The 24,410-nt window shown below is 51.0% G+C and overlaps 2 protein-coding genes across 5 annotated transcripts in view; one reads left to right on the top strand and one right to left on the bottom strand.

Moving 5' to 3' along the window:
* The first annotated feature begins 757 nt into the window (after window positions 1-757).
* JMJD8 (jumonji domain containing 8) lies at window positions 758-10,445 on the top strand. Of its 3 annotated transcripts, none has more exons than XM_034784889.1 (10): window positions 758-847; window positions 1,252-1,402; window positions 3,632-3,724; window positions 4,441-4,489; window positions 5,135-5,231; window positions 5,800-5,868; window positions 6,082-6,201; window positions 6,353-6,420; window positions 7,072-7,206; window positions 9,921-10,443. In XM_034784889.1, exons 2-10 carry the CDS (start codon window positions 1,293-1,295, stop codon window positions 9,999-10,001), a joined length of 822 nt encoding a protein of 273 aa, XP_034640780.1. In that variant the 5' UTR covers window positions 758-847; window positions 1,252-1,292; the 3' UTR covers window positions 10,002-10,443. The 3 variants fall into 3 exon arrangements, with proteins under 3 accessions (XP_034640780.1, XP_034640779.1, XP_034640782.1); XM_034784888.1 differs by lacking the exon at window positions 758-847 and adding an exon at window positions 933-1,012; XM_034784891.1 differs by lacking the exons at window positions 758-847; window positions 6,082-6,201 and adding an exon at window positions 933-1,012 and having other exon boundaries at window positions 9,921-10,445.
* Window positions 10,446-13,774: 3,329 nt separating this feature from the next.
* STUB1 (STIP1 homology and U-box containing protein 1) overlaps window positions 13,775-24,410 on the bottom strand; it is an 11,760-nt gene continuing 1,124 nt past the window's right edge. The window contains exons 1-7 of one of the 2 annotated variants that reach the window (XM_034783728.1): window positions 23,808-24,082; window positions 21,365-21,563; window positions 20,412-20,577; window positions 18,652-18,742; window positions 17,374-17,430; window positions 16,549-16,665; window positions 13,775-14,914 (exon numbers count right to left, since the gene is read on the bottom strand). In XM_034783728.1, coding sequence (XP_034639619.1) covers window positions 14,789-14,914; window positions 16,549-16,665; window positions 17,374-17,430; window positions 18,652-18,742; window positions 20,412-20,577; window positions 21,365-21,506 — 699 coding nt within the window. In that variant the 5' untranslated portion in view covers window positions 21,507-21,563; window positions 23,808-24,082 and the 3' untranslated portion in view covers window positions 13,775-14,788. Of the gene's footprint in view, window positions 14,915-16,548; window positions 16,666-17,373; window positions 17,431-18,651; window positions 18,743-20,411; window positions 20,578-21,364; window positions 21,564-23,807; window positions 24,083-24,410 lie in introns of those variants that run through there. The other variant, XM_034783727.1, reaches the window with a different exon arrangement.

Raw genomic sequence — 24,410 nt, 5'->3', positions numbered from 1 at the left:
GCCAACTATACAGCTATAAAGGCCCCCAAATTGGCTAGAATGGGGGGGGGGGGAAGGACGCCCCTTTGGAGCAGATGCTACCACCCTGTCCTCAGGGTCATAAACTTGTACCACCTGCCCAATGAGCACCTGCATTGAAACCCTGATTAGCATGACCCACATTGTACTGACTTTCAAATTATCTGTGCTTCTTGATGAGCCTCCTGCACAACCACACCACCTCTCTCTTTTGTGGATGCTGGCAGGAGCACATCCTAGGCTCCTGCTCTTCTTGAACAGAATCCTCCATCCTTGGGCCCCCTAAATACTTTCACAGCCACAAGTTCTTGACATCCTTCCTCTAGCCCCTTGCCATGCTGGCCCAGCATAGGAGGGAAAAAGCAGCAGCAACCAACTAGCTTTTGCTTGTACTGATCCAGGCTGGGGTCAGTCTGAGAAAACCAGGTGGAAAAGGGGGGAGCACAAGCACATACATAGGAGGGGAAGAGTCAATGGGGCAGAACACAGGCTAGAGGGGTGCAAAGCAGGTGGAGCTAGGCCTGAACCATGGAATCCCCCCTGCTGAGCAGGGGTATTTGGCCTGTGGGAGGATGGGCTCTTGGTTCAGCCCATTTCCGGCTCTGAGACTAGATGTGGGTTAGCGGCTGGGGACGTTTGTCAATGGCTGCTGGGTAATGTAGTCACCAGGTCCCCTGTCCAATAGCAGCACGCGGCATCAGCCTCTCTTCCCCTTTCACCCCTTTGAGGGACCACGAATGGAAGTGTCTCCCAGATGCCTGCTGGGTAATGTAGTCCGCAGGCCACCAGCCCACTCAGCAGCACGTGGCCTTCACAGCCACCCTGCCAGGTAGTGCTGAAAGGCGTCAGTGCGCGCGAGTCCCCGGGGAGGAGGCTGTGACATGCCTGGAATACAGCTCCCAGAATGCAATGGGGTGGGGGGGTGCTCTAGGCTGAGACTTGCCGGCATCTGCAGCCGCACACACAGAGAGAGAGAGAGAGCTGAGGCGTGGTGGTAGGGGCTGGAGGGGCCCTGGGATGTGGGAGGCGATACATGCAGGGCGAGGGAGGAGGGTTAAAAGGTCAGATAGGGATACAGCAGGTATTAGCCTAGAGCTGGGGTGGGGAGTTAAATTCAGAGAGGAGGTGGAAGGGAACGAGCCAGAAGTGAGCCAACAGCTGGATTGATTCCCCTGCTGGCATTAGGGTATATTAGAGCCTTTAACATCCTGTCCTGCACTGTTCTCTCCCTAGCTTTTCTAGCCTGCTTCTCTGAGAGAATCTGACACCCCCAGATGGCGGAGGGCTGCTGGAGGCAGATGGGATCGTGGTGGCAATTCCTTCTCCTCTACATCCCATTGTCGCTGTCTGGAGACTTAGATTACCTGGAAGGAAATGGGGGCTGGTAAGTAGGCAACCCATGCACACAAGTATTTTCTCAGTCTCTTCTGAGATCTAAAGTGTCAGGTCTGGTCCACGTTCCCTCAGTGGATTTGCTGCCATGCAGAATGCTATGTTGACTCATGAGAGGTGGTCAGGGAAACCTCCAATGCTGAAAGAACCAGGTCCTATTTATCACAATGTCAATACCTCGCCACTCTCTCCACTCTGATCTTCACTGCATTCTGCTTGTTTCCTGACAGCTGGAGAATTATATATTACCTGGAGGTTTGTATCCTGAAAGGAGGGTCTGTTGTTGACTGCTTAGCGTTTTGTAAGCAGGCCGTTGATCACCTTTTCCCCCAGGCATGGTCTTGGCCTGTGTCAGGAGAACTAGCTCTGCCTAGATGGCTCAGCTAGAGGCAGAGTTGCCTAGGGAGTAGAGTGAAGTACTAAGGATCGGGAAACCTGGGCTATGTTCTTGGTTCTGCCACTGACTCGCACTATAACCATAGGCAGGTCGCTTATCCATTCCGTGCCTCAGTTTCTCAAATTGTTGATCATGATAATGGGATTTCCCTGCCTCCTGGGGGTTATGAGGATCAATTCATGAATGTGGAGTGGCTGGGAGCAAGGCACTGGAGAAACTCAAAGCGTTATTGAGCGTATAATGCCGAGTGCTCTTGTGGAGATGTCAAAGGCAGAGAGAAGGTTAGGTTTAGAAATAAAAGGAGGAAATCTGGCCAGGGCTTAACAAAACGTGGAATGATGGCATTTTGAAATGGCTTATGTGGGGAAGGATTTCTCCACATCCCCCTACCCCACACTCAATGTGCAGAGGCACTCAAGCAAACAGAGTGTTGGGAATCATTAGGAAAGGGATAGATAATAAGACAGAAAATATCATATTATCTCTGTATAAATCCATCTTGAATATTGTGTGCAGATGTGGTCACCCCATCTCAAAAAAGATATATTGGAATTGGAAAAGGTTCAGAAAAGGGCAACCAAAATGATTAGAGATATGGAACAGCTTCCGTATGAGGAGAAATTAGTAAGACTGGGACCTTTCAGCTTGGAAAAGAGACGACTAAGGGGTGATATGATAGAGGTCTATAAAATCATGACTGTTGTGGAGAAAGTAAATAAGTGTTATTTACTCCTTCTCATAACACAAGCACTAGGGGTCACCAAATGAAATTAATAGGCATCAGGTTTAAAACAAACACAAGGCATTTCTTCACCCAACGCACAGTCAACCTGTGGAACTCCTTGCCAGAAGATGTTGTGAAGGCCAAGACTATAATAGGGTTTACAAAAGAACTAGATAGGTTCATGGAGGATAGGTCCATCAATAGCTATAAGCCAGGATGGGCAGGGATGGTGTCCCTAGCCTCCATTTGCCAGAAGCTGGGAATGGGCAACAGAGGATGGATCATTTGATGATTACCTGTTGTGTTCATTCCCTGTAAAGCACCTGCCATTGGCCAGTGTCAGAGACAGGATACTGGGGTAGATGGACCATTGGTCTGACCCAGTGTGGCCGTTCTTATATTCTTATATATTAGGTGAGGCTCTTGAATTCTTTCTCCTTCTCCCCAGCCACGGAGCTTGGTTTAGTTTGAAACCAAGATTGAAAAGGCCCATAAGGACACAGTCCATCCCCGCACATTGGCAGTATCTAATGCCCTAGACACAGTGTGCATTGGGGTGGAACCGTTGCTACCTCTGCTCTTAGCCTAGTTCTTAGCCAGTTGATTGAAGGAGCAGATACTTGGAGGGTCAGCAACCTCCCATGAACGGACTCAGACCAGGCATTCCCTGGGGGAGAGCAGACCTAGCTTGGAGTTGCCATGGAGAGAGAACTGGGCTTACAGCCTTGTTACTTATCACAACGGGCCAGTGGGCCAATCAGTGCCCCTCCTGCCATCTGCAAGGGGCTGACTAGAATATTTTGTTCCTCCTTTAAAGTGGCTGCCCCTACGGAGCTATCATGGCATCAGTTCCTTGACGCTTCCCACTGAGAAATCTGGCAAATTCCCCAGGCCTCTTTCCATTGCTATTGCAACCCTTGGGACTGACCCCAATGTTGGAGTTAGTGTCTCTGGGTTAGAGGGGAAGGGAGTTGGCAGTGACCAGGTCCGATCTCCCCCTGCTTGGGTTGCTGATCCTTCTGGGGCTGATGTCACTTGCTGGGAAATGCTCAGGCTGGCAGTGATTGACGCCGAGGGCTCTGTCCCTTTCCCCACCCCAGGCTGACGAACAAGTACTTGGCTCTGATGGAAGAAGACCACTGCACTGTGGAGAGGAGAGACGCTTCCCTGACCTACTCCCAGTTCATAGACCAGTAGGTGTGCTGCTTGCTTTGCTCTCCGGGGCTCGACCAGCCCCTTTCCTGTACCCAGCACTGCATGCAACCAGCATGGCTATTACTGGGGGAGGGAGGGGGATTCTCTGGGGTCTTCCCCTCGACATGCCTCCACAGGGTCCTAGCTATGCACAGGTCATTATGGAAATCTCATGGCACCCACAGGGGTGCTGGATACCTTGGAACCAGTTAGGAATGGGGTTCTCTGTCAGCAGGCAACTTGCAGATCAGTGACCATACAACAGAATCTGATCAGAGCTTTCCAGCTGCTGCTAGGAAGAGAAGTGACTCCCATAGCGAGTCCCACAAGCCCAGCTTCTCCGTTAGCTCTCCGCTGACCCAGCAGCGTGCCAGCACAGCGCATGCATCCCCACGCTGCCTGCACAGATATCTCTCCTCGCCCCCCGGAGGTCCCATGACCTAGATCTGCCCTTGAGATGGTCTGTGAATGTGGCTGTCCTCAGCTTGCCCACCCACTGCCACTGAAGGTGCAAAGAATTTGAGTCTGAGCACCGAACAGCTCAGCCCATGTATCGGTCACATAAATCTGTTGCAGAGGTGGTAACAGCTGAGTTTCACTGCAGCTAACACTAGTACTGTTAACCCAGGGCTCTGATGGGAGTGAGCTGGGTATGTAGAATGTGCCAGGTCCCAGGGAGCCAGGAAAGTGTTTAATTTCCTTCTGTGTTTTCCAGATATGCCTTTTCCAGGCCTGTTGTTATCCAGGGGATCACGGATAACTCGGTAAGTGCTACATGCTCCCAGCTGTGATGTGCCCCTCCAGCCTGAGCCATCTCATTGTATGTAGGGAAACAGCCCCTTGGAGCCTCTCCGGCCTTTCCCCCAGACCAGGCTTAGTAGCCATGTTTGCCCTCCTGGCAGCCAGGCACATGCTCCGTATCTGGCTGGGAGTAACTTCTGCCAAAAGTGGAGACTGACAGTAGGGGACGCCATGATTTCTATTGATACTGACACTCCCTTCTCAGTCACATGGCTGCAGGGTGATGGGAAGTGGTGAAAGAGTTGAGCTGGGGGAGGTTCTGAGTGGAGACTATCAGAGTAACCCAGGGAATCCATTTGGGAGGGGAGAGGAGGAGAGTTCCCCTCCCCCCCCCACCCGATGGATTCTGGAGCAGCCCCCCAGGATCCATTCTTAAGCAGGAAGCTCCATCCCATGGTGGCAACTGGACCAGCCCCAGGGCATCTCTGCATTGGTCTGTGTCCAGTTGGATTTGGGAACAAGAACGGCCATCCTCTTTCGCTGGCAGCTCGAAAGCCAGATCTAGAGAGAGGAGGGCTGTCCTGTCGCTGCACGGGGCCCCCCCCAGGCCACGCTCCAAGCACCTCTGCCTTCCCAGGGCCCTTGTCACCTCTGCTCTGTGCTTGCAGGAATTCCAGGCGCTCTGCACGAGGAACAAGCTGCTGGCAGAGTTCGGGGACCGCCTGGTGCGTCTCAGCACTGCCAACACCTACTCCTACCATAAAGGTGCGGGGCTTGGCTCCAGGGCACATGCGCTGAGCTGCATTCTCACTGGGCTGGCTGTGCAGTGGGGGGCTGCTCCAGAGAGAGGTGGGGGGCAAAGAGGGGACAGACAATGCCTGTCTGCTTGGTCTCAGCCAATGCCTCCCTTCCTGCTGCCATGGCTGGTTGGTGACAGAAGATCTTGCCTGAGGCCCTGGATTTCGTTGTCCAGGGAACACAATAAGCCAGCCTTGCTCCTTTGCCTCCTCTCTCTTCCTGGCCAAAACCCCACTCTATGCTCTTGGGCAAGTCGCTAGCCTTTGCTGTGCCTCGGTTTCTCCAGCTGTGAACTGAACACAATAGCACTTAGTCCCGGAGCTCTAGCATTGCACTTGGGCCAGGGGGAGGGTTTCAATGTTGCTCATTGGCAGGACAACAGGGACTTCCAGGCTGCTGGGCTGTGGCTCTGCAGGGGGAATGAGCTGGAGGAGGGTGGAGTGTTAGAGCCCTGCTGTGCCCCCTCGGCCCTGGCTGGGAAGGTAGGTCACACACCTTGGGGAAGGGCAGCCGTGAACTCTCTCTTCCCTCGCAGTGGACGTTCCATTCCAGGAGTACGTGGAGCACCTGCTGGAGCCTCAGGACCTGGCCTCCCTAGGCAGTGGTGAGTAGAGGGTTCCCCTGTTCAGGCTCTCCATGCACCCTCTTTAGTGCTCTGCCTCAGATTCATCTGTGTGGCTGGGAAATCCAGTTCTGGGTGGATTCCTAGGGGCCACCTCCTGGCCGGGGTTGTGCTTCCCTCCCCAGTCTGCATGCCCAGACAGACCAGAGCTCGTGCTCTCTGGGGGTTACCGATGTCTCTTTCTCCCCTCACCAGAGACACTCTATTTCTTTGGAGACAATAACTTCACTGAGTGGGGCTCCCTCTTCCAGAAATACATGCCGCCTCCGTTCCGGATTCCAGGCACCAGCGGGGCCTACAGCTTTGGGATCGCCGGTCAGTACCAACCTGGAAAGAGATGAGGGCAGAGGGAAGGAATGGACTGTAGGGGAATCCTTCCTAGGCTTAGATGGACACGTCAGCCCAGAAGCAATGGCCTATCCAGGCATGGTCCATCTGATCCCATGTCTGGTCTGTTTGCCCACAGGCTCCGGTTCTGGGGTTCCCTTTCACTGGCACGGCCCGGGTTATTCGGAGGTGATCTTCGGCCGGAAGGTGAGAGCTGGGTGGGGAGTGGATTGATTTACGGACCCTGGAAAAACCAGATGTTTCCCCGTCCATGGCCCTGCTGTGGAGCAGAGCACCCTCCTAGCAAAGTGGGGATTTGATCCAGGCAGCGGAGCATAGACTGTGCCAGGCCAGAGAGGACCCATGATCCCTTCGGCCTAGGGTGCTGTCTGCTGCAAGCGGCTGAGTCCTGAGGCTTTGGAGGAATGGGATATTTCCCCATAATGCATCTGGCCACTTGTACACACTGAGGGCCAGCGGTGGAGGTTCCTTGGTGGCCCCTGTGTTCCCTGGACCCCACTGTGCTAGGTGCTGTACGCACACAGAACAAGACAACAGTCCATACCCCAGAGACCTTGCAATCAGGCAGTGAGGTTCCTGTTCAGGTGTGACCCTCATGGGGGCATCTGGAAGAGCCCTAGCAGTTCCCCTTAGACAGCCACCCTCACATCCTTTCCAAGAGGGGAGGGAAGAAGGGGAATTGCTGGGCTTTGGGGGGTAGGGAAGAGTGGTGCACCCATGAGTGGGGAGGAGGGGGGAGCCCACCCTGCAGGGAAGTAGAGATTTTCAGGTCTGCGGTGAAAGGGGACCCCATGCTAGGCAGAGCGGGGTGTTTGCTAAGAGCCCCTCTCTTTGCAGCGCTGGTTTCTCTATCCCCCTGAGAAAACCCCCGAGTTCCACCCCAACAAGACAACTCTAGCCTGGCTGCTGGACACATACCCATTTCTGCCGCCAGAGGACCGCCCTGTGGAGTGCACCATTCACCCTGGCGAGGTCAGTCCTGCACCCCGGGGCCCAGTGAGCCAGCCAGCCCACCCCCTGCTGCAGCTGCTCAAGGGACCTGTGGAGTGCATCAGCTTGGAACGCCAGGGGCTTTGTGTCCAGAGAGAGCAGAGGGGGGAAGATTCTCTGGTGCTGCACAAGCAGCAGGGACCCTGACACCACAGTGTCTGGGATGGGATCCAGGAACCCCAGTACTGAAGCCAGGCTCTCAGAGGACCAGGAATCCCAATGCCAGCACCTTTGCACCAGAGCCAGGCTGCACGGTGACCAGGCATGCACACCAGACAGAAGGCAGGCTGTCACAGGAGCAGGTCCTGGGGCTGGGCTGGAGGGGCACCAGTCCCCTGATGCAGGCATTACCATGGGGGAGGCAGGCTGGGAGGTGTCACAGGTGGGACGGGAGAAAACCGTTGAGAGTTACAGGCAGTGCCCAGCCAGGCCAGAAGGGGGAGCAGAGGTAAATGTGCAGAGAGAAGTGTTGGATTAAAGCTCAGCAAAGAGAGGAAGGATGGGCCAGTGGGTTGGGCACTAGCCCAAGAGTTGGGAGATTGGGGTTCGATTTCCTGCTCTACTCAAGGTATCCTGTGTGAACCTGGGCAAGTCCTGTAGCCTCTCGGGGGAGGGGAAATACATCAGAGATTGCAAGGTGCTCAGATACTGTGGTGATGGGGGCCTGCCAGGTACATGTCAGAGCTGGCATCTGTTCGTAGCTGGCTATCTGACATTACACAAGTCTCAGTCTCTCGGGGCCTCAGCTGAGAAATGCGGACAGCACTTCCTACCCCCTGGGACTGTGGTTGGGCTCACTTGGCAATGCTGAGGGACTCAAAGATTAGAGAGAGGTGTGCCATAAAGAAACCCTGAATGTTATGACATTGCATTTTGGCCCTCTTTAGTTTCATCTGTCAGAGGATCTCAAAGCACTTCATCTATAAATACATATGCACGCACACTAAAGAATTCAGCCACACACCCTAGCTCGGGAGGGAGGTCACTACCAGTAATTCCTTTTTACAGATAGGAAAACGAAGGCTCAGAGATGGGGGACTTGCCCTGCCCCCAGCGGAGCTGCCTCCACGCTGGGGTGCGTGAACAAGTGACGGAGGAGTGACCTGCTGCGTAGCCTGTCTGCTACCCTGCCCCCCTTGTGTTTGGCTGCATTGCCACTTGGAGTTACACATTTGGCACAGTTCGCAAGATGTTTGCAGGAGCAGAAATAGCTGTGTTCTCACCCACGCTGCCAGCTGGCTCTAGCACAGCTGTAGTGCCGTGGGCGGCAAGGAGAAGAACCGTGGGCCTCAGGACACCGACTGGCCCCTCTCTAGAATTGCAGTCACACAGTCTACAGCTCTGGGGCAGTATTCCCTCATTAACTCTGTATAAAACTATTCCTGGCTGCTTTTGCGGGCATGTAGATTATCTGCACTGTAACACAGGATGCAGTCAGCTGTCAGTGTCTCTCTACTCGGCCACTGAGAGCACCTGTGGCCCTTTGGGTGAGGTACAGCCATTGTTTGGTACTCACACAAATCTCAGTCTAAATAAAATGGGATAAAAGTCCAGCCAGAGCCCATGAAGAGCAGCACATCAGCTGCTGGCCAATGCTGGCTCAGTGCTGAGGCAGTAGCAAGGCCGTGTGCCAATGAGTAAATACCCAGCTCTCAGCAGAGGCCTGTTTTCGGGGCAAATCAAATGGGTAGAGACACCATGGAGGAACAGCGAGGAGCAGTCGCAGCCACTTGGTACCTCTAATAACCAGCCACCAACTCACTGGAGATCCCCCTCGCTCAGGGTTTCATGCTACTGTCCAGCACATAGTATCACAGTGCCTTCTGTGCAAACGCCATAGTGATAAAGTCCCTAGCAGCCATCAGCCTCCAGGTTGTAATAAGAGGGTGGGGGCTACTAGCTGTCTTCCACTGAAGCCAATGGGAGCGACTTGTGGGATGATTTTGGCCTAGCCTAGCTGTAGAAGCTCGCTTATATGTGGGAGCAGGCGGCAGCAGCTTTCTGCAGCACAAGATCTGATGAGCCTTCTCGCAGGGGAGGGCTGAAGCCTGTGTGAACCACTGCTCTAGAGCCATGGAGCACCAACAATTGAAAGGGGCTTGGGAGTGCATACCCTGCCAACAGAGGGCCCTAGTCTGATACAGGACAAGTGTGAGTAGCAGCATCGAGACAGCATTGGCTGCAGATTGAATGCCACTCCCAGGAGGCAGGGATGGTCAGAAAGGAGGGGCCCTCCAATCGGGGTAGAGGGGTAAGTGCAGAAGCCAGCTGGTGAATGAATAGGGAGGCTGGGCTGAGCACTGCCCTTGCTTTAACTATGACCCTCTAGTTGTGAGCACTAAACAGAGCATGTGGCCCTTGCCTAGCACCTATACGGACGCAGAGGCTAAACCACAATGCCTGGGGGAGCTGGAGTCCGCATGGACACACAGCACAGCTGACTCAGCCTGCCACTGTCCCACCCTTAATCCTCCCCCACAAATTTGCTATGGAGTGGACAGGCCTATTCAGAGGCATTATGATGTAGGCAAGTGACCAGTCAGCCTGAGAGAAACTCTCACTGGAAGCTCAGGTCACAGCTGCCAGCCGATTTCAACAGGTAGAGCCCGTGCAAGGGGGCAGCTGTATCAAGGCTGCACAGCCAGTGAAGCACCAGGCAAGCAGCTCCCCTTCCCCTGCTTCTGTCTCCTCTGCAGGTGCTGTATTTCCCTGATCGCTGGTGGCATGCCACCCTCAACTTGGACACGAGTGTCTTCATCTCCACCTTCCTGGGGTAGCAGCTCAGGGCTCTGCCTACCTGCCAGCCCTTCCTCAGGAACTGAATTGTTCACTTCCCTCCCTCCAAAGCCCTGGGATTCTGCTGGTGAATTCTAGCCATCTCTCTCCACTATAACCCTGCAGGCAGCGTTGGACTCTGGGAGTGGGGCTGATACAGCTCTAATCCATCTAGGATTGATCCTGATCTGTGTGAGCAACCCCACCATTCTGTGATGCAGCAGCTACTGAGGTTGGGTTGGAGGGGGGAACCTGTCCCCTTTCTCCCATACAGCTGGTGGCATTTGCTGCTGTACTTACAACTCTGCACTTTGTTCCTCAGCTCCATGAGCCTGCCTGCTCACCCCACCCCCTTCCTTCACATCCTCTTGGTGTTTCTAAGGCCTTGGCTACACTGGCACTGTAACTTGCTGCGCTCAGGGGTGTGAAAACGCCCCCCTCCCCCCCCCGAGCGCAGCGCTGTAAAGCGCCAGTGTAATCAGCGCCCGCAGCACTGCAAGCTATTCCCCTTGGAGAGGTGGAGTACTTGCAGCCTTGCGAGAGAGCTCTCGCAGTGCTGGCGGCGTGACTACACTCGCGCTTCACAGCGCTGCCACGGCAGCGCTGTGAATTCTCAAGTGTAGCCAAGGCCTAAGATCTGAGGAACAGAGTCCATGGCAGAAGGCAGCTTCTGGCTCAAGCCTGGTCTCTAGGCAGGAGTGACATTACGATGTAGGCTCTTCTTTAAATAGACCATTGGTCAGTAGCACAGAACCAGCCACTCCAGCTCTAGAGCTAAATCGCCAGGCATGGGGCTTAGTCTAGCCTCAGATGCCCTTGTATCTGCCCTTGGTGACCCTCCCTCAGCAGCTCTGCTGAGAGCTCATTTCCTGGTGCTCATTCATGAGTGCAGGGGAAAATTGAAGGACCAGTTTCTGTTACCCAGGAATCCCCTGCAGCTGGGGGTGGTTGGGCCGGCTTTCACTTGAATGTTAATGTACAAGCAGCAAAGGATACTTGAAATAAGAGTTTAGGTTAGTTATTGGGATTTTCCTATTTCAAGTCTGGATTAAAATAACTGCCTTATCTCTGCACTTGTCATGACTGCCTTAGCATTGAATCCTACCACACCATAGCCAGCCTCTGACATAAGCAGCTGCTACTTTTCCTCTCATTTACTCTTGGCCCCCAGGGATGGTGGCAAATTCATTCCTGCTCTGCCATGCCCAGGATTATTCCACGACTGAATCTGGCTTAGGAGTTATTTTCACAATTGTTGTCCCCCGTCCCCGCCAATGCAGAGCTTTTAGTGCTTTTCAACCAGCACCTTACACACAGAATCTGACTACACTGCAACTGGGAGGTGCGAGTGCCGCATGCATAGATGGGAGCTAGCTTTGGTCAAGTAATAGCAGTGAAGCCACACCCACCATGAACCTCTAATACCTAATCAAGCAGCCACTGCCCATGCTGCCACTATCCTTCCTCAAACTGGATCAAATCTAGCTCAGCTATGTCTACACAATCACCCCTCCTAACTGCAGTGCACAGACCCAAATAGCCTTATCTTGGTTCTGCAAGTGGGGAAACTGAGGCAAGGATTTACAGATCCAGGGCAAGACTAGAAATAGATTCCTGCCCCAACCCAGAGTCCCTTCCATTGTAATGAGCACAGACCACACTGCCTCCCAGTAACGCACTGTTAGAATAGGCCTTCTTGGGCTAGTCTGCACTAAAGGACAATTCTGCGAAACTGATGCAAGCTAGGGTGTTGCTTGACAGCCCCAGATAGCTCTGCATGGCATTTGGCTCCGTCAACCAGTATGTAGGTCACACAGTGCAGCTGCCACCTTGCAGGTAAGGGCTGGCCCCGCCCAGCAGTTGTGAAATGGCACGAGGCCCTTGTCCAAATGACTCTGGAAGCAGTCAAGATTGAACACTGGGTGCCTTGAAAACAAATCTGAACAAACTGTCTCCATGCAGGGCAAAGCACCTGCTTCCCTTCCTCTCTCAGTAATTGCTCTTGAGTTTGGAGAGGAGTTAGCCGAGAGAGGATGGCAAGAAAGATGAATTGGTTAGTTTGTAAAATGCTGTGGATGAGCCCCATGAATGATTCATGGGACAGAAGGCCAGGCAGGTGCTGACTCCTCCCCCGAGCCTGATGCAAGAATGAAAGGACACTTGATGGAATTAGAAAGACACCCCACTCACCAGTAACAGGCAATTCTCTCCTTTGCAGCCTGTCACTAACCTGGAGAACTCTTTGCCACAGATATCAGCCAGAGAACTCTTAATATGACTGAAAAAAATCACTGGGCACAGCAAAAGAAAAAATAGCATCTAGTGTTAGTTAGCTAGGATAAAATGACAAAGGGCACCAGTCTTTCCATTTTAGAACACAGTACAATGATCAACTGAGATCAACAGAACAGCAAGGTACACAGGGAACAGAGGAAACCTTGACTCAAAATAGGACAGCAGACTGGCTAGACAAGTGGTCTGCTGAGACTTCGTTATATTCAAGTATCTTGCTATGTATATTGTCCCCTCTCAACAAAAGCTCGGTCTAATATACGTACCAGTGGCTAAGTGAGCAGGAGACTTAGGACCCGGTCTTCATAAAGGCCAGTTTTCTTTCCCTCCTCCAGCTCCCTATAAACATCCAAGCAAAACCTGACCAGGTGGGCTAATGAGTTCATCTATAGATTCCTCCAACTGGCAGCAACACTGCTCAGCCACCTCCTTCTTCCTTGTGGGGAGGGACTGAGGCTACACCTTCACTGCCTTCTCCAGTTCTGGGAAGCACAAGAAGCTAGAAGCATTTCTTCTCTTATGACCCACCCAACAAACAGATTTTGCTTTGTATCAGTCTGAAAGCCCCTTCCTGGCCCTGAGATTGCACAACAGAGCAAAGATACTAATGCTAGCAGCTTTGCCCCCTCACAGCTCCTATAGTCTGAAACCCTTTGCAGCCACGGAAACGCCCCACAAGCCATCCTCTAGTTCAACAGAGAATTGTATCATGCACCAGAGGGTTTCTCCAAGTATCAAAATATAATCAGTGTTCTCCCTAGGAAAAATCTGATCGTCTGAAGGGGACAGAACTTCAAGCGGCAACAGAACAGGTTTAGAAATAAACAAAGCAAAAACCAGAGAACGCTCCCTGTTAGAGAACAGCCCTGCCCATGTGATGCAATTGATGAGACATGGCATAGATAACACAACAAAAAGAACACTTAGATCCCCCCTGTGCAGGCATGCACATGGCTGCCTCACATGTGAAGATTGCAGCTACCCTCATCTTTAACATGGAGGTACAGCCTCTGGAGACTACAGGACCAGCATGGCATGCTGCATCTTAATGCATACAGCCTACTGCACTCCTTACTAAGGGCTTGTCTTCACTACCTGCCTGGATCAGCGGGTAGAAATTGATCTCTCGGGGATAGTGTTATTGCGTCTCGTCGGGACGCGACAATCGATCCCCGAATCGACGCGCGTACTCCACCAGCCCAGGTAGGAGTAAGCGCCGTCGACGGGGGAGCCGCAGCGGTCGATTTGCCGCCGTCCTCACAGCGGGGTAAGTCGGATCGGATACATCGAATTCAGCTACACTATTTGCGTAGCTGGATTTGCGTATCTTAAATCGATCCCCCCCCCAGTGTAGACCTAGCCTAAGAGAGATGTAGAGGTGCGCTCCACTTCTGCTCCCATGTGCCACTGGGGGCTGCCTCTGCCCAGCCTCCACCAGCCTTTTCAAAGGAAAGATCCCTGCAATCATGAAACATTCAGACTATTTAACACTTATTGCTGAAATATTTATTAACGTTGGCAAACTTCTGGAGAGCGAACTCATGAAGCCAGGCAGTCTGCAGGCCAATCAGACATCAAGACTTTCAACAGCCAAAACGCTTTAGGCCGATTTTTTTTTAAGGGTTTAATTAAAACAAACATGAACTTTCATCCAAGTGGTTATCAGGGAACTACTGTCCCTGGGGCTGGAGAGTGGCCTCCCATGGGTCACGGCTTCCATCCTACAGGACAGTGGTTTCCCAGTACGAGCCCGCACGCCAGTCAACGTCCGTATAATATATATTTCATTTCCCTCCCCCAGCAAGTGGCTATTTACAGGAAAACATGAAGAGAACTACACTAGACAGACAGGAGATGTAGGAAGAAAGAAACACAAACTATGTACAGAGGGAGGGAGTGGGGAATGCAGCTCAGCCTGGAGAACAGCTCCTCGCTCGTCACAGCCTGGGCCCTCGCTGTAGGCATGGCTCCCACATCTCCCCAGGAGCAGGGCTTGTGCTGTGGGGAAAGGGAGTAGGCAGCTGTTTTTGTGGAGGAAAGTCGTTCTTTACAGCCAAGGATCTGAGGTGGGTTATGAAAAGCAGTGATGCTGGCTAGTACAGAGTGACACTGCTCTTCCAAAAGTGCTTCTGTGGATTGCCTCCAGTGCTGGGTCCTCGACAGGCGCTCCCTCTCTGCCTGCCTAAGGCAGTCTTGCTTCTGTCTATCATGTTGGGAGGTTACCAGGAGCCCAGGTGAGCAAGGAGCTGGAAGGACCATCCATGGCCCTGCTCAGTCAGTCTGGCCCAGCTGTGGTTTCTGGGAGATGAGATGATAATGCACTCAAGTCCAGCACTGCCAAGGGATCTCTGGGCATCCAGAGGAGAGAGAGAGAGACAAAGTGAGTAAGGCATGGTGCCAGCCCAGCATGCTCAGACAGCAGTCTATAGCAGAGCGTGCCTGTGCTGCCACAGCTGGGGCTGTGGTGAGGATCCAGAGGACTGTGCCCGCTCAGCCATCAGTACTCTTCTACCCAGCCATTTTCTGATATGAATGCATCTATCACCTCCTTCATAGCAAGGTTTGGGATCAGCTGGTCTTGAGTCAAAGGACTTCGGGTCACAGGATCAAAGTGACCAACACGCTGAAAGGGAAGAGAGACTATAAGGAGGATGGAAATAGAGCACAAACCTGAGTAACTAGCCCCTTTCCCTGTTGCTGCAGCTGCACCCCCTAGGCCTGCCAGAGACTTCCCAGCCACTCAGTCAGTCTTGGTTCCCTGGGTGTAGCTAGCCCCATCTGCCCCCTGCTACCTGAGGGATGCTCCCCACAGACAGGATGTCACAGGCGGACAGTTTAATCTACATTGTCCTGTCTCTTCCCCTCCTGTCTCCACTTCTTACTTCAGTGTGTTACTTACCCTAGCAGAAACATCTCCAGTCACAACCATTTCCATGGCTGTGGGAGTTTCAGAAAAAGAACCACCACCCCACAGCCGGGAGCAGGCTGGCAATCCCACGGCACGGAGCACACGCAAAGGAGAGAGCTGAGATGTAACTTAGCTTACAATTTAACATTGGTCTGGGTGCACAGACCATCTTAATACTGGCCACTGTTGGAAGATGGGACACTGGGCTAGATGGATCTTTGGTATGACCCAGCATGGCCGTTCTTATGTTAGATTCAGGGCCCCATCTAAACATAAGACTCCTCCAAATTCCTCCAAAACTAAAGAGGAGGGATAGCTCAGTGGTTTGAGTATTGGCCTGCTAAACCCAGGGTTGTGAGTTCAATCCTTGCGAGGGCTACTTAGGGATCTGGGGCAAAATCAGTACTTGGTCCTGCTAGTGAAGGCAGGGGGCTGGACTTGATGACCTTTTGGGGTCCCTTCCAGTTCTATGAGCTAGGTATATCTCCATATTTTTTTTTCACCACGGCCCCCCGAAAAAGCCTGAGAGAAAAGAGACTTTACAGCATGGCCGGGAGGCCAGACTGGCTCAGTCAGGGCTGGAAAACCCTGGCTGTGCGGTGAGATCCAAAGTGGATGGAACTTCGCTGACAGTGCCCAGCCAGCAGCCCTGCAATTATAGCAGGGGCCTGGTAGCTCGAACACTTCAGACATCCTCCATTGCCCTGGCACCATGCAAAGGGAATGACAGGGTGAGGTACCTGGGACTCAACCCATGGAAAACCTCACAGGATGAAGCATTCAATTCCGTAAGTGTGGCTCTTCTCACTGATGCCCCCTCTAAACAAAGATGGGCTGGGGGAACAGAATGAAGCTTAAGCTTTAAAATCAAGATATTTCAGTATTTAATATTTGGGTGGTCTCTGAAACCCCACTGCTTTTTCTGCAGGCCTCACCCCTACCCCCAAGTAGATTTCTACATTGTTACGAGGGGCTGGGGCGCACTAACACACCACAGTGCTTGCAAGGGCTGCAGCTGCTCTAGGATGGGGGAGGAAGGAAGCAGCAGAGAAGCACCTGACCACTGAGAGTTTAGTCTGTGTCGCTGTTCCCCAGTACAGTCAGTTTCCAATCTTTGTGTGGGTTTTTCACCCCCCAAAGGGGGTGCAAACTTATACAATCCGCCAGGGGGTCTCGGGTGCAGGCGCAGCATCTGGAACTACATTAACTCATGTTTGGAGACTGATCTGATTTTAAGTTTCTATCTCCTAAAAATTGCCCTGGGTTTCTCTCCCTCACATGTGCACCCACACTCTTCCTTTCCTCCTGCCCTCCCACTCAGATGCCCAACACTCTGGTTCCCCCATTACCTGAAGATGCTCTTCTATATCTTTCCTGTCATAGGTAATCCCACTGGGTGTGATACAGGGCTCTCGCATCAGTTCAAAACTGATCTTCCCACACAGGTAATCGGGGATGTCTCGCTTCTGACTCGAGAGAACAAAAGTTCAGCATTAGGGAGCCATCATACAACAGGCCCACCTCCGGTCTAATGCAGCAAACCAATGAACAGGTGACCCAGGGACAGGACCTCAGCAAGGGTGCAAGCAGCACAGATTCCATCGCCAAGTCAGGCACACGATGGAGATCCTGCACTGCATATCAGAAAACACAGCTGGAGAATGGCGGGGTGTTGGTTTCTCTCTCTCTCTCTCAATACCTAGGCCATATTTGCATTCCAACTAGTCATTAAATCCACCCCCAGCTGGAGCTTCTACTATACGGTTTATATTCCATCCAGATAGATAGATGCCTGGCCTTCTCCAAGGTTACCACATCTAGGAGAGCAGCTGACTGACAGTGAACAGTTCTCACCCTTTTCCGCTATGAAATGTCCCGTCTCCACCAGCCATTGCAGCTGGAGTCCCAAGCTCATCCTCAAATCTGGGGCTCCATTCCCTCCCATGTGGCATCTGGCCTTCTGGTCCAGCTCTCATTTGAGAGAGACCTGGTATTCACAAGAGTTTTAAATCAGTCCAACAGCAGGGTGGTAGTAGGGAGAACAGGAAAGATGGGATAAGCCACAGTTCTTTGGCATCCCGAGCTAAGCCACCTTATCAGTCATGTTTGATGCCCTCCCTCTGAGCACTCCTTGTCTGGTCACAGCTGCCACACTTGTTTAAGCCCATCCTCACCTTCCTCTTCTCATCCACCTGAGAGAACAGCTCATCCATATCTGCCAGGTACTTGTCCTGAAAGAGAAATAACCCCTTTAATGGGAAGGGGGCAAAGGGCCCTACTGGACTTTGTTGCCTCTTCAGCATCTCTCAAGCTGCAGAGACTTTGGTACAAACACTGCAGTCACTGATGGGGAATTGTTCCCTTACCCACCCCAACAGCATGGGAGTCACTTCGCAGAACCACTTTTACAGAGAACAAACTGGCTCACAGCAAAAGTTGATAAGGGTCTTGGTCTCTCAGGGATCCTGAGGAACAGGATTTGGTGTCTCCCCTTGCCAGCCTCTATCTGCTGATATCAGAGTGTCAGTCACATACAGACAGGAACCTTCTTACTTTAATAGGCAAGAGCAACACCTCTAAGAACACATCTTCCGACCTGCTGAGTGGTTACTGCTCTACACTGCTGTACAGGAGACTTGGATTTAATGCTCAGACTCACTATCTAGACAACTGGGGCTGGCTATGGGTTGGTAGCAGTGTCAGCCATAACAGAGGTGATGGGAATGGTCTTGCATGTCAAATCAGTAGTGGCTCATGTGGTTGATAAAGCAGCGGTGTTGACAGCTTCCAAAAAGAGTCAGTCTGATTGTGCCAGAAGAACATGGGGACAGGAATAAAGATCTTCATGGCTGCAAAGTGGGCATACAAAAAACCCACTGTGTACTTAATGCACAGCAACTGTCTGTGAGTGGGGCACAGAATTTAGACGGTAAAAGCAACAACATTCAACTCATCTTTAACACCTGCTGCAGGGCAGTAAGAGCACCAGGAACAGCATGCACTCTGCTCACGTAGAACCCCTCCATCATCCCCCACGGCTACCCCACTGATTCTTCTGACTCATCACAGCACCCCTGAAAGTCAGGAAATTGCTACAGCCATGTCCCCTCTAGGCACACTCCAATAGTATGCTCCACAATCCCCACAAAACTTCTACTACGGTCTATTCCAACAAGCTGCAGTCCTGTGTGATGCTCTTCCTTGGTGCCTGATCCCTACTCAACCACAATGAACCCAAAGCAGCACTATCACCTTCTGTGCTATGAAGGAACCCCAGCTGGACTGTGTTCATACCCCGCAGATCTGCTCCACAAGCAGGAGCTGTGGCGTGGTGGCCCTGGAGAAGAACTTCCCCTTGGGCTTGCTGCTCACACCAAGTAGGGACACATGCCCAACGCTACCCAGCAGGCCCAAATCCACACTGAGGGGATGGATTAATGAGGTTGCCTCACATGTTTGGCTTCAACGTTAGCCAGCTGAGCACGGCTCCGGCTCTCATCCACGTTCTCCTCTTGTTGTGTCCTTCGGTATTCATCCAGCTCCCTAGGGGAGAACCAGGGGGACAACTTTCTAACTATATGGATGGTTAAGCACTGGAACAGGTTATCTAGGGAGGTTGTGGAATCCCTGTCAGTAGAGGTTTAAGAACAGGTTAGACAAACACCTGTTAGGGATAGTCTAGGTTTACTTAGTCCTGCCTCAGCACAGGGGGCTGGACTTGATGACCTCTCAAGGTCCTTTCCAGCTCTACGTTTCTATGATTACAGTCCAGAGCAAATGATCAGCAAAGGAACTTGAAATGTCACAATGGAGGAGAAGGAATGTTCAGCTCAGAATGAACACGCTCTTATTTCCCTTTCTTCACCTTCTTGGTGCAAAGAGTCTGGCTTTCCGGGAAAGTCAGATAAGCAGGGATTCTCTACCATTTCAATAGTGTGAGCTTCCTTAGGGCAGTGCTTTCTAAGGCCTGGTCCATACTAACCCCCCACTTCAAACTAAGGTACGCAAATTCAGCTACGTTAATAACGTAGCTGAATTCAAAGTACCTTAGTTCGAACTTACTATGGGTCCAGATGCAGCAGGCAGGCTCCCCCGTCGATGCCGCGTACTCCTCTCACCGAGCTGAAGTACTGGCGTTGACGGTGAGCACTTCCGGGATCGATCCGGGATCGATTTATCGCGTCTAGACAAGACGCGATAAATCGATCCTAGAAGATCGATTGCTTACGGCCAGACCAGGAAGTAAGTGTAGACCTGCCCTAAGTGCCAGGGTAAGCTCTGGTAGAAGGCCACTATCTTGTCACCAATTTCACAGTACTGGGAAATGTTTACAAAAGCTTATCTTCCCCCCTCCTCCCTTCGCATATGGGAGGGTGAGCCTGTGGGATTCTGCCACTCCCTGCTTGAGACCAGTGCTGTCTGGGATACAGTCCCTCCCTCCTGCTTGCACAGGCCCAGTTCTCTTCAAGATTCCCCTCATCCCTCCAGGCTGCCGAGAGGGCTTGTCTACGCTGTGCATTAATCCATTATAGACGGGTGTAAATTCTAGTGCACACTAGAGTGTCATGCACTAACTGATCCATGTGGACCCTGCTAGCGCACACTATAACTTTCCTACTGCACAATGGACAAAAATTGGAGAGCAACAAAAATGGAGCAACTGACCTATGAGTAAAGGTTGAAAAAACTGGGCATGTTTAGTCTTGAGAAAAGAAGAGTGAGGCGGGATTTGATAACAGTCTTCAAATCTACTAAGGGCTATTAAAAAAAGAGAACTGTGATCAATTGTTCTTTGCATCCACTGTATATAGGACAAATAGTAATGAGCTTAATATGTAGCAAGGGAGACTTAGGTTAGATATTAGGAAAAACTTTCTAACTATAAGATTAGTTAAACACTGAAATAGGCTTTCAAGGGAGGTTGTAGAATCTCCATCATTGGAGGTTTTTAAGAACAGGTTAGTCAGGGATGAACTAGGTTTACTTGGTCCTGCCTCAGGGCAGGGGGCTGGATTTGATGACTTGAGGTCCCTTCCAGTCCTACTTTTCTATGATTCTATGACTAAGGTGCACTAAGGAACTTTAGTGGGCACTAGCAGGGTCCACACAGGTCAGTTAGTGTGTGACTCCCTAGTGTGCACTAGAATTCACACCCCACTAGCTTAGACTAATGCCCAGTGCAGAAAAGCTCAGAGATTTCTATCTGCATTACCTCTCCTTCTCAGCCATGATGAGTTTGGTTAGATAGGAGTGCAACTCATTTTCCTGGTTGATCCGTTTCTCTTCAATGTTGTTCCAGCGCTTCTTCTTGGCAATCCGCAGCGCACTTGGAATATCATCCCCAAAATTCAGTCGCTGTTCCTTGGCTAGGTTATAGGCTGGGGAGACAACAGGTGCTCTCAAGGTTGGGGGCAGGGTGGAAGAAGCTGATGCTTTGCTAAATCTAGTTAGGAGGTATATCTAATTAGAGGTGGGATTTGGGTCAGTTGACTATGGCTCCCACCACCTTTGCTTTAGCCAAGTGAGTCTGGTTTTGCCCCTTTCCCTGAAGGAGGGAACAGTGAGAGACACCTGTGCCTTTGAGTGCTACATCACTCCCTCAGTGCAAAGCAGCAAATGGGGAATAAATCCTTGGGCCAAGAGCTGCACACAATGACTTGGACCCCATTGGACCATCTCCATATAGAAGCTGGTCAAATCACTGACTTCTACACCGTTTAAGAAGAAACTGACTCCTGTTTAGGCTTCGTCCCCATTCAAATATCAGCCTATTGTCAAGTGCAGAACCAAGATACAGGGAGTGGCAATTAAACTCCTACAGGTTTCCAAATGCTCTCTTCCTACAGAGGAATTGGATATGGGCAGTCTGAAGTGACCACACAGAACTGAACCCCAGTCTTTTCTAGCTTAAATTCACATTTTGTATTTCGACAAATGGTGACTTGTGCCATATACTGGTGCCTTTTTTGTAAGAGAGGCCCATTCATTTCTCTGCAGCTGTGGCCCTCATCATGGTGCCTGCTTTGTATTGATCAATTCTCTGTATGTTAGCAACAGCCCAAGATAGGCCCTGGTATCCTGTTAATATGGGAGGTCCTGGCCACCTCTATAGGTTGGTGACGGCTTGTGCCAGGCCTGAACATTTAATAGGAAGATACTGCTCACCTCTCTGCAAGTTAGCGATGGCCTCATCATAGTTCTCCATCTCCATCTGGCACTGCCCCAGAAAGAAATGGGCCTTCACTGACTGGCTGTCTAGTTCCAGGGCATGTTTACAATCTGCCAGGGCCTTATCATGTTGCTGCATCTTCAGGTAACACAAGGCTCGGTTGGTGTAGTATACTGCCACTAAGGGGTTCCGGTTCTGGAAGAAAAGTCAGATACATTAAAGGTCTGCCAAGGATAACACAAAGCATATGAGACTTTCATAACTGCACATGGATGGGAAGGGACAGAAGAGTTCAAGTCTTTCTCCTGCTCTTAGTAGCTGTGAAATCTAAATATTACTGAATTGGTCCTCACTGTTCTGGTTATTTGCTCAACGTTATAGTAATGGTCACAAGCAGTGCTGAAGCATGCAAGCTCTGGACTGCTGTGCTCTAGTATTTAACCTGCTTGGCCTACTGCACATTACCCTTTACAATATGGAACCACAATTTAGGTACTAAGATGGAAATTAGCATTAAAAGCTGTCTATCTGGGCAGGCTACTGAATCCTGGCTCATGTTTCAAGAAATAAAAGAAGAATTCTGCATTTGCACTTCTGATTTAAGCCTTGACAAGGCCTACCAGGCGGGAGTATGCCTTTCCTTCACTGGGCCAGAGGAAAGATACACCATTGAGATGCTCCACAGACTCCTCATTATCCAGTAGACAAGGTGAGATAGAGTTCTAAGGCCCACAAAGGATAGCTTTGCTCAGAAATCCTGCAAAGTATAATTGGATCCAGAGAAGTTTGCTTTGTGGGAGAGGCCCGATCCTTGACCTGAATTATTTTAAATTACATAAATATTTTGCTCATGAAAATTAGAACAGCACTGACTAGAGCCAGTCAGGCAGGAACTGTACGTGATTCTCCTGCAGAGCTCTGCCAGTGCAATATAATCCTGACCTTATGCCGCCTCTGCTATCCCAAACCCTGGGCCTCCAAATAACAAACACCAATGCACTTCTTGATCTGCTGCACCATGGACAGTTCCAGTTCTGCCTAACCTCCTCCCAGTTTTGCCAGTTCACCACATTCCTTAACAAATGAGACCCATGGTATTCTAGACCTGGACCTCCACTTACACTACCAACGCACCACATTCCAGACGTGCAGCACCTGCTATTCTAGTCCTGGGCCTCTGGCACAGCTCCATTGAGGGATCTCAATCCTGACCTGCCCCCGCTTCTATCTATTCAAGTTTTGGATTTCTCCACTCTGCAGTGATTTGATGATGTGGACAAACATCCACAGGAGACTCTGAAGAGACGAATACACATTTTCACTTGTGTGTGACTCAGAAAATTTGAACCCAAGTCTCCAAAGACAAAATGCTCTAGCTCTCAGACCACAGCTTGTTCAGTAAGTGGATACAAGTGATGTTAATCAGCATGTCCTTGGAGCTAAGTGATCACTCCTGTCTTTCTAAACAGGAGACAACAATGAAGAGTCTAAAGCTGCATAATCTTGGCCCATCAGCTATTTCCCAAAGGAATGTTGTATCTTGTTTACAAGTTCATCATCATGGACCCAGCTAACAGGTTTTAGCAGTTACTATGAACCAGCAGCCAGGTTGATATACAAAAATACACTTAAAGAGCGGTACATGATAGACAAACTAGGAAAACCATGAATGCTACATTGAGACAGGCTAGATTGTGACAGTCACCCAAATCAAGAGTGGATTACAGACAACACAGAGCAGAGGCGATTTGCTGAGGGTGTGTGAGTAAACACAGAATAGACAGACTACACAAACTGGCTTTTGTAATGCTATCTTCCTAATGAAACAGAGGAAATACTTGACTCAGCTAAATACCAGGCGGGGCACAGAGATTATTCCAGACCTAGGAGAAAAGCATCCCAAAAAGTAATCTCCTAACATTAGCAGCCCTGAGTGTTTAAAGAAATTTCCTTCAATCTCAAACTGTGCATCTCAGTCTGCAGAGTCAAGAGAGAAAAAATCCCCTTCTGACAGGCATGATACAAGTAAAGGGTTTTATTCCCAAGAGGACATATGCTTAGGAACACAAATCCCCAAGAGCCATGGTATGAGCCCTAGATTATGGTTCTGATGGCACACCTGGAATCTGGACCACATCAAAGGTTCAAGTGCTGCACTAGACAGAGCTCACAAACACTGCAGTGCAGTGTTATGTAGAATGGGTCCTTTGGATTACATTTTAAACTAAGATCCTTCCTGCCCATAACTAGTGGATATTGAAGTAGAAACTAAGCCCTATCAATAAATACTTCAATTATAGGGCTAAAGATCGCATATAGTACTTTGTGGAGAGACTAGGAGATAAACCGTGTCCTGTCCAAACCCTTTCAGCATCATAAATTCCAACAACCTCAGCTGTTTGCCTTTACTGCCATTGTCACTAACAACTGTCAACTCACCTTTTTGTACAAGATTGATATCCCAAGTCTGAGCAGCCAAGATCAGCACCCCAAGCTGAGCAATAACTGGAATGCTGAAAACATTGTCTGGGCCTAAATCCATAGGGTGACCTGAGTGTGAAATGTTTTTCCAGGCCTCCTGTTCCCAAGGAACTCTTGTTACCAACACAGCACTGAAGGAGGGACTAGGCCTCTAAGGAAGCAGGGACCTTAGCCTGGATTCTTCCCAAAGCAGAGTGGGCTGTGTGTTTGTTTGTTGTTTGTTTTCAAGCAGGAACTGAGTCTGGCAGTATCGCCTTTCCAGGGACACACAATGGATACTGGCCTCAGCGTCAAACAGCTCAGCCCCCAATGTGCAAACTGGCCCTCACCCTACACAGCTCAGCTCTACCTCCCCCAAATAGCTCAGCTGTGTCCCCTGCAATGGGTACCAGCCCCTTCCCCTAGACAGCTCAGCTATACGGCCGCCCACCCCCCGCAGTGGGTGCCAGCCTCTCCCCCAGATAGCTCAGCTCTGTCTCCCCCCCGCAGTGGGTGCCAGCCCCTCCCCCAGATAGCTCAGCTCTGTCTTCCCCCGCAGTGGGTGCCAGCCCCTCCCCCAGA

This window comes from Trachemys scripta, chromosome 10 (assembly GCF_013100865.1).
Source record: "Trachemys scripta elegans isolate TJP31775 chromosome 10, CAS_Tse_1.0, whole genome shotgun sequence".
In the NCBI taxonomy this organism is placed as follows: domain Eukaryota; kingdom Metazoa; phylum Chordata; order Testudines; family Emydidae; genus Trachemys; species Trachemys scripta.
The sequence above is the reverse complement of the archived record's forward strand: the minus strand, read 5'-3'. Positions and strand labels throughout refer to the sequence as shown.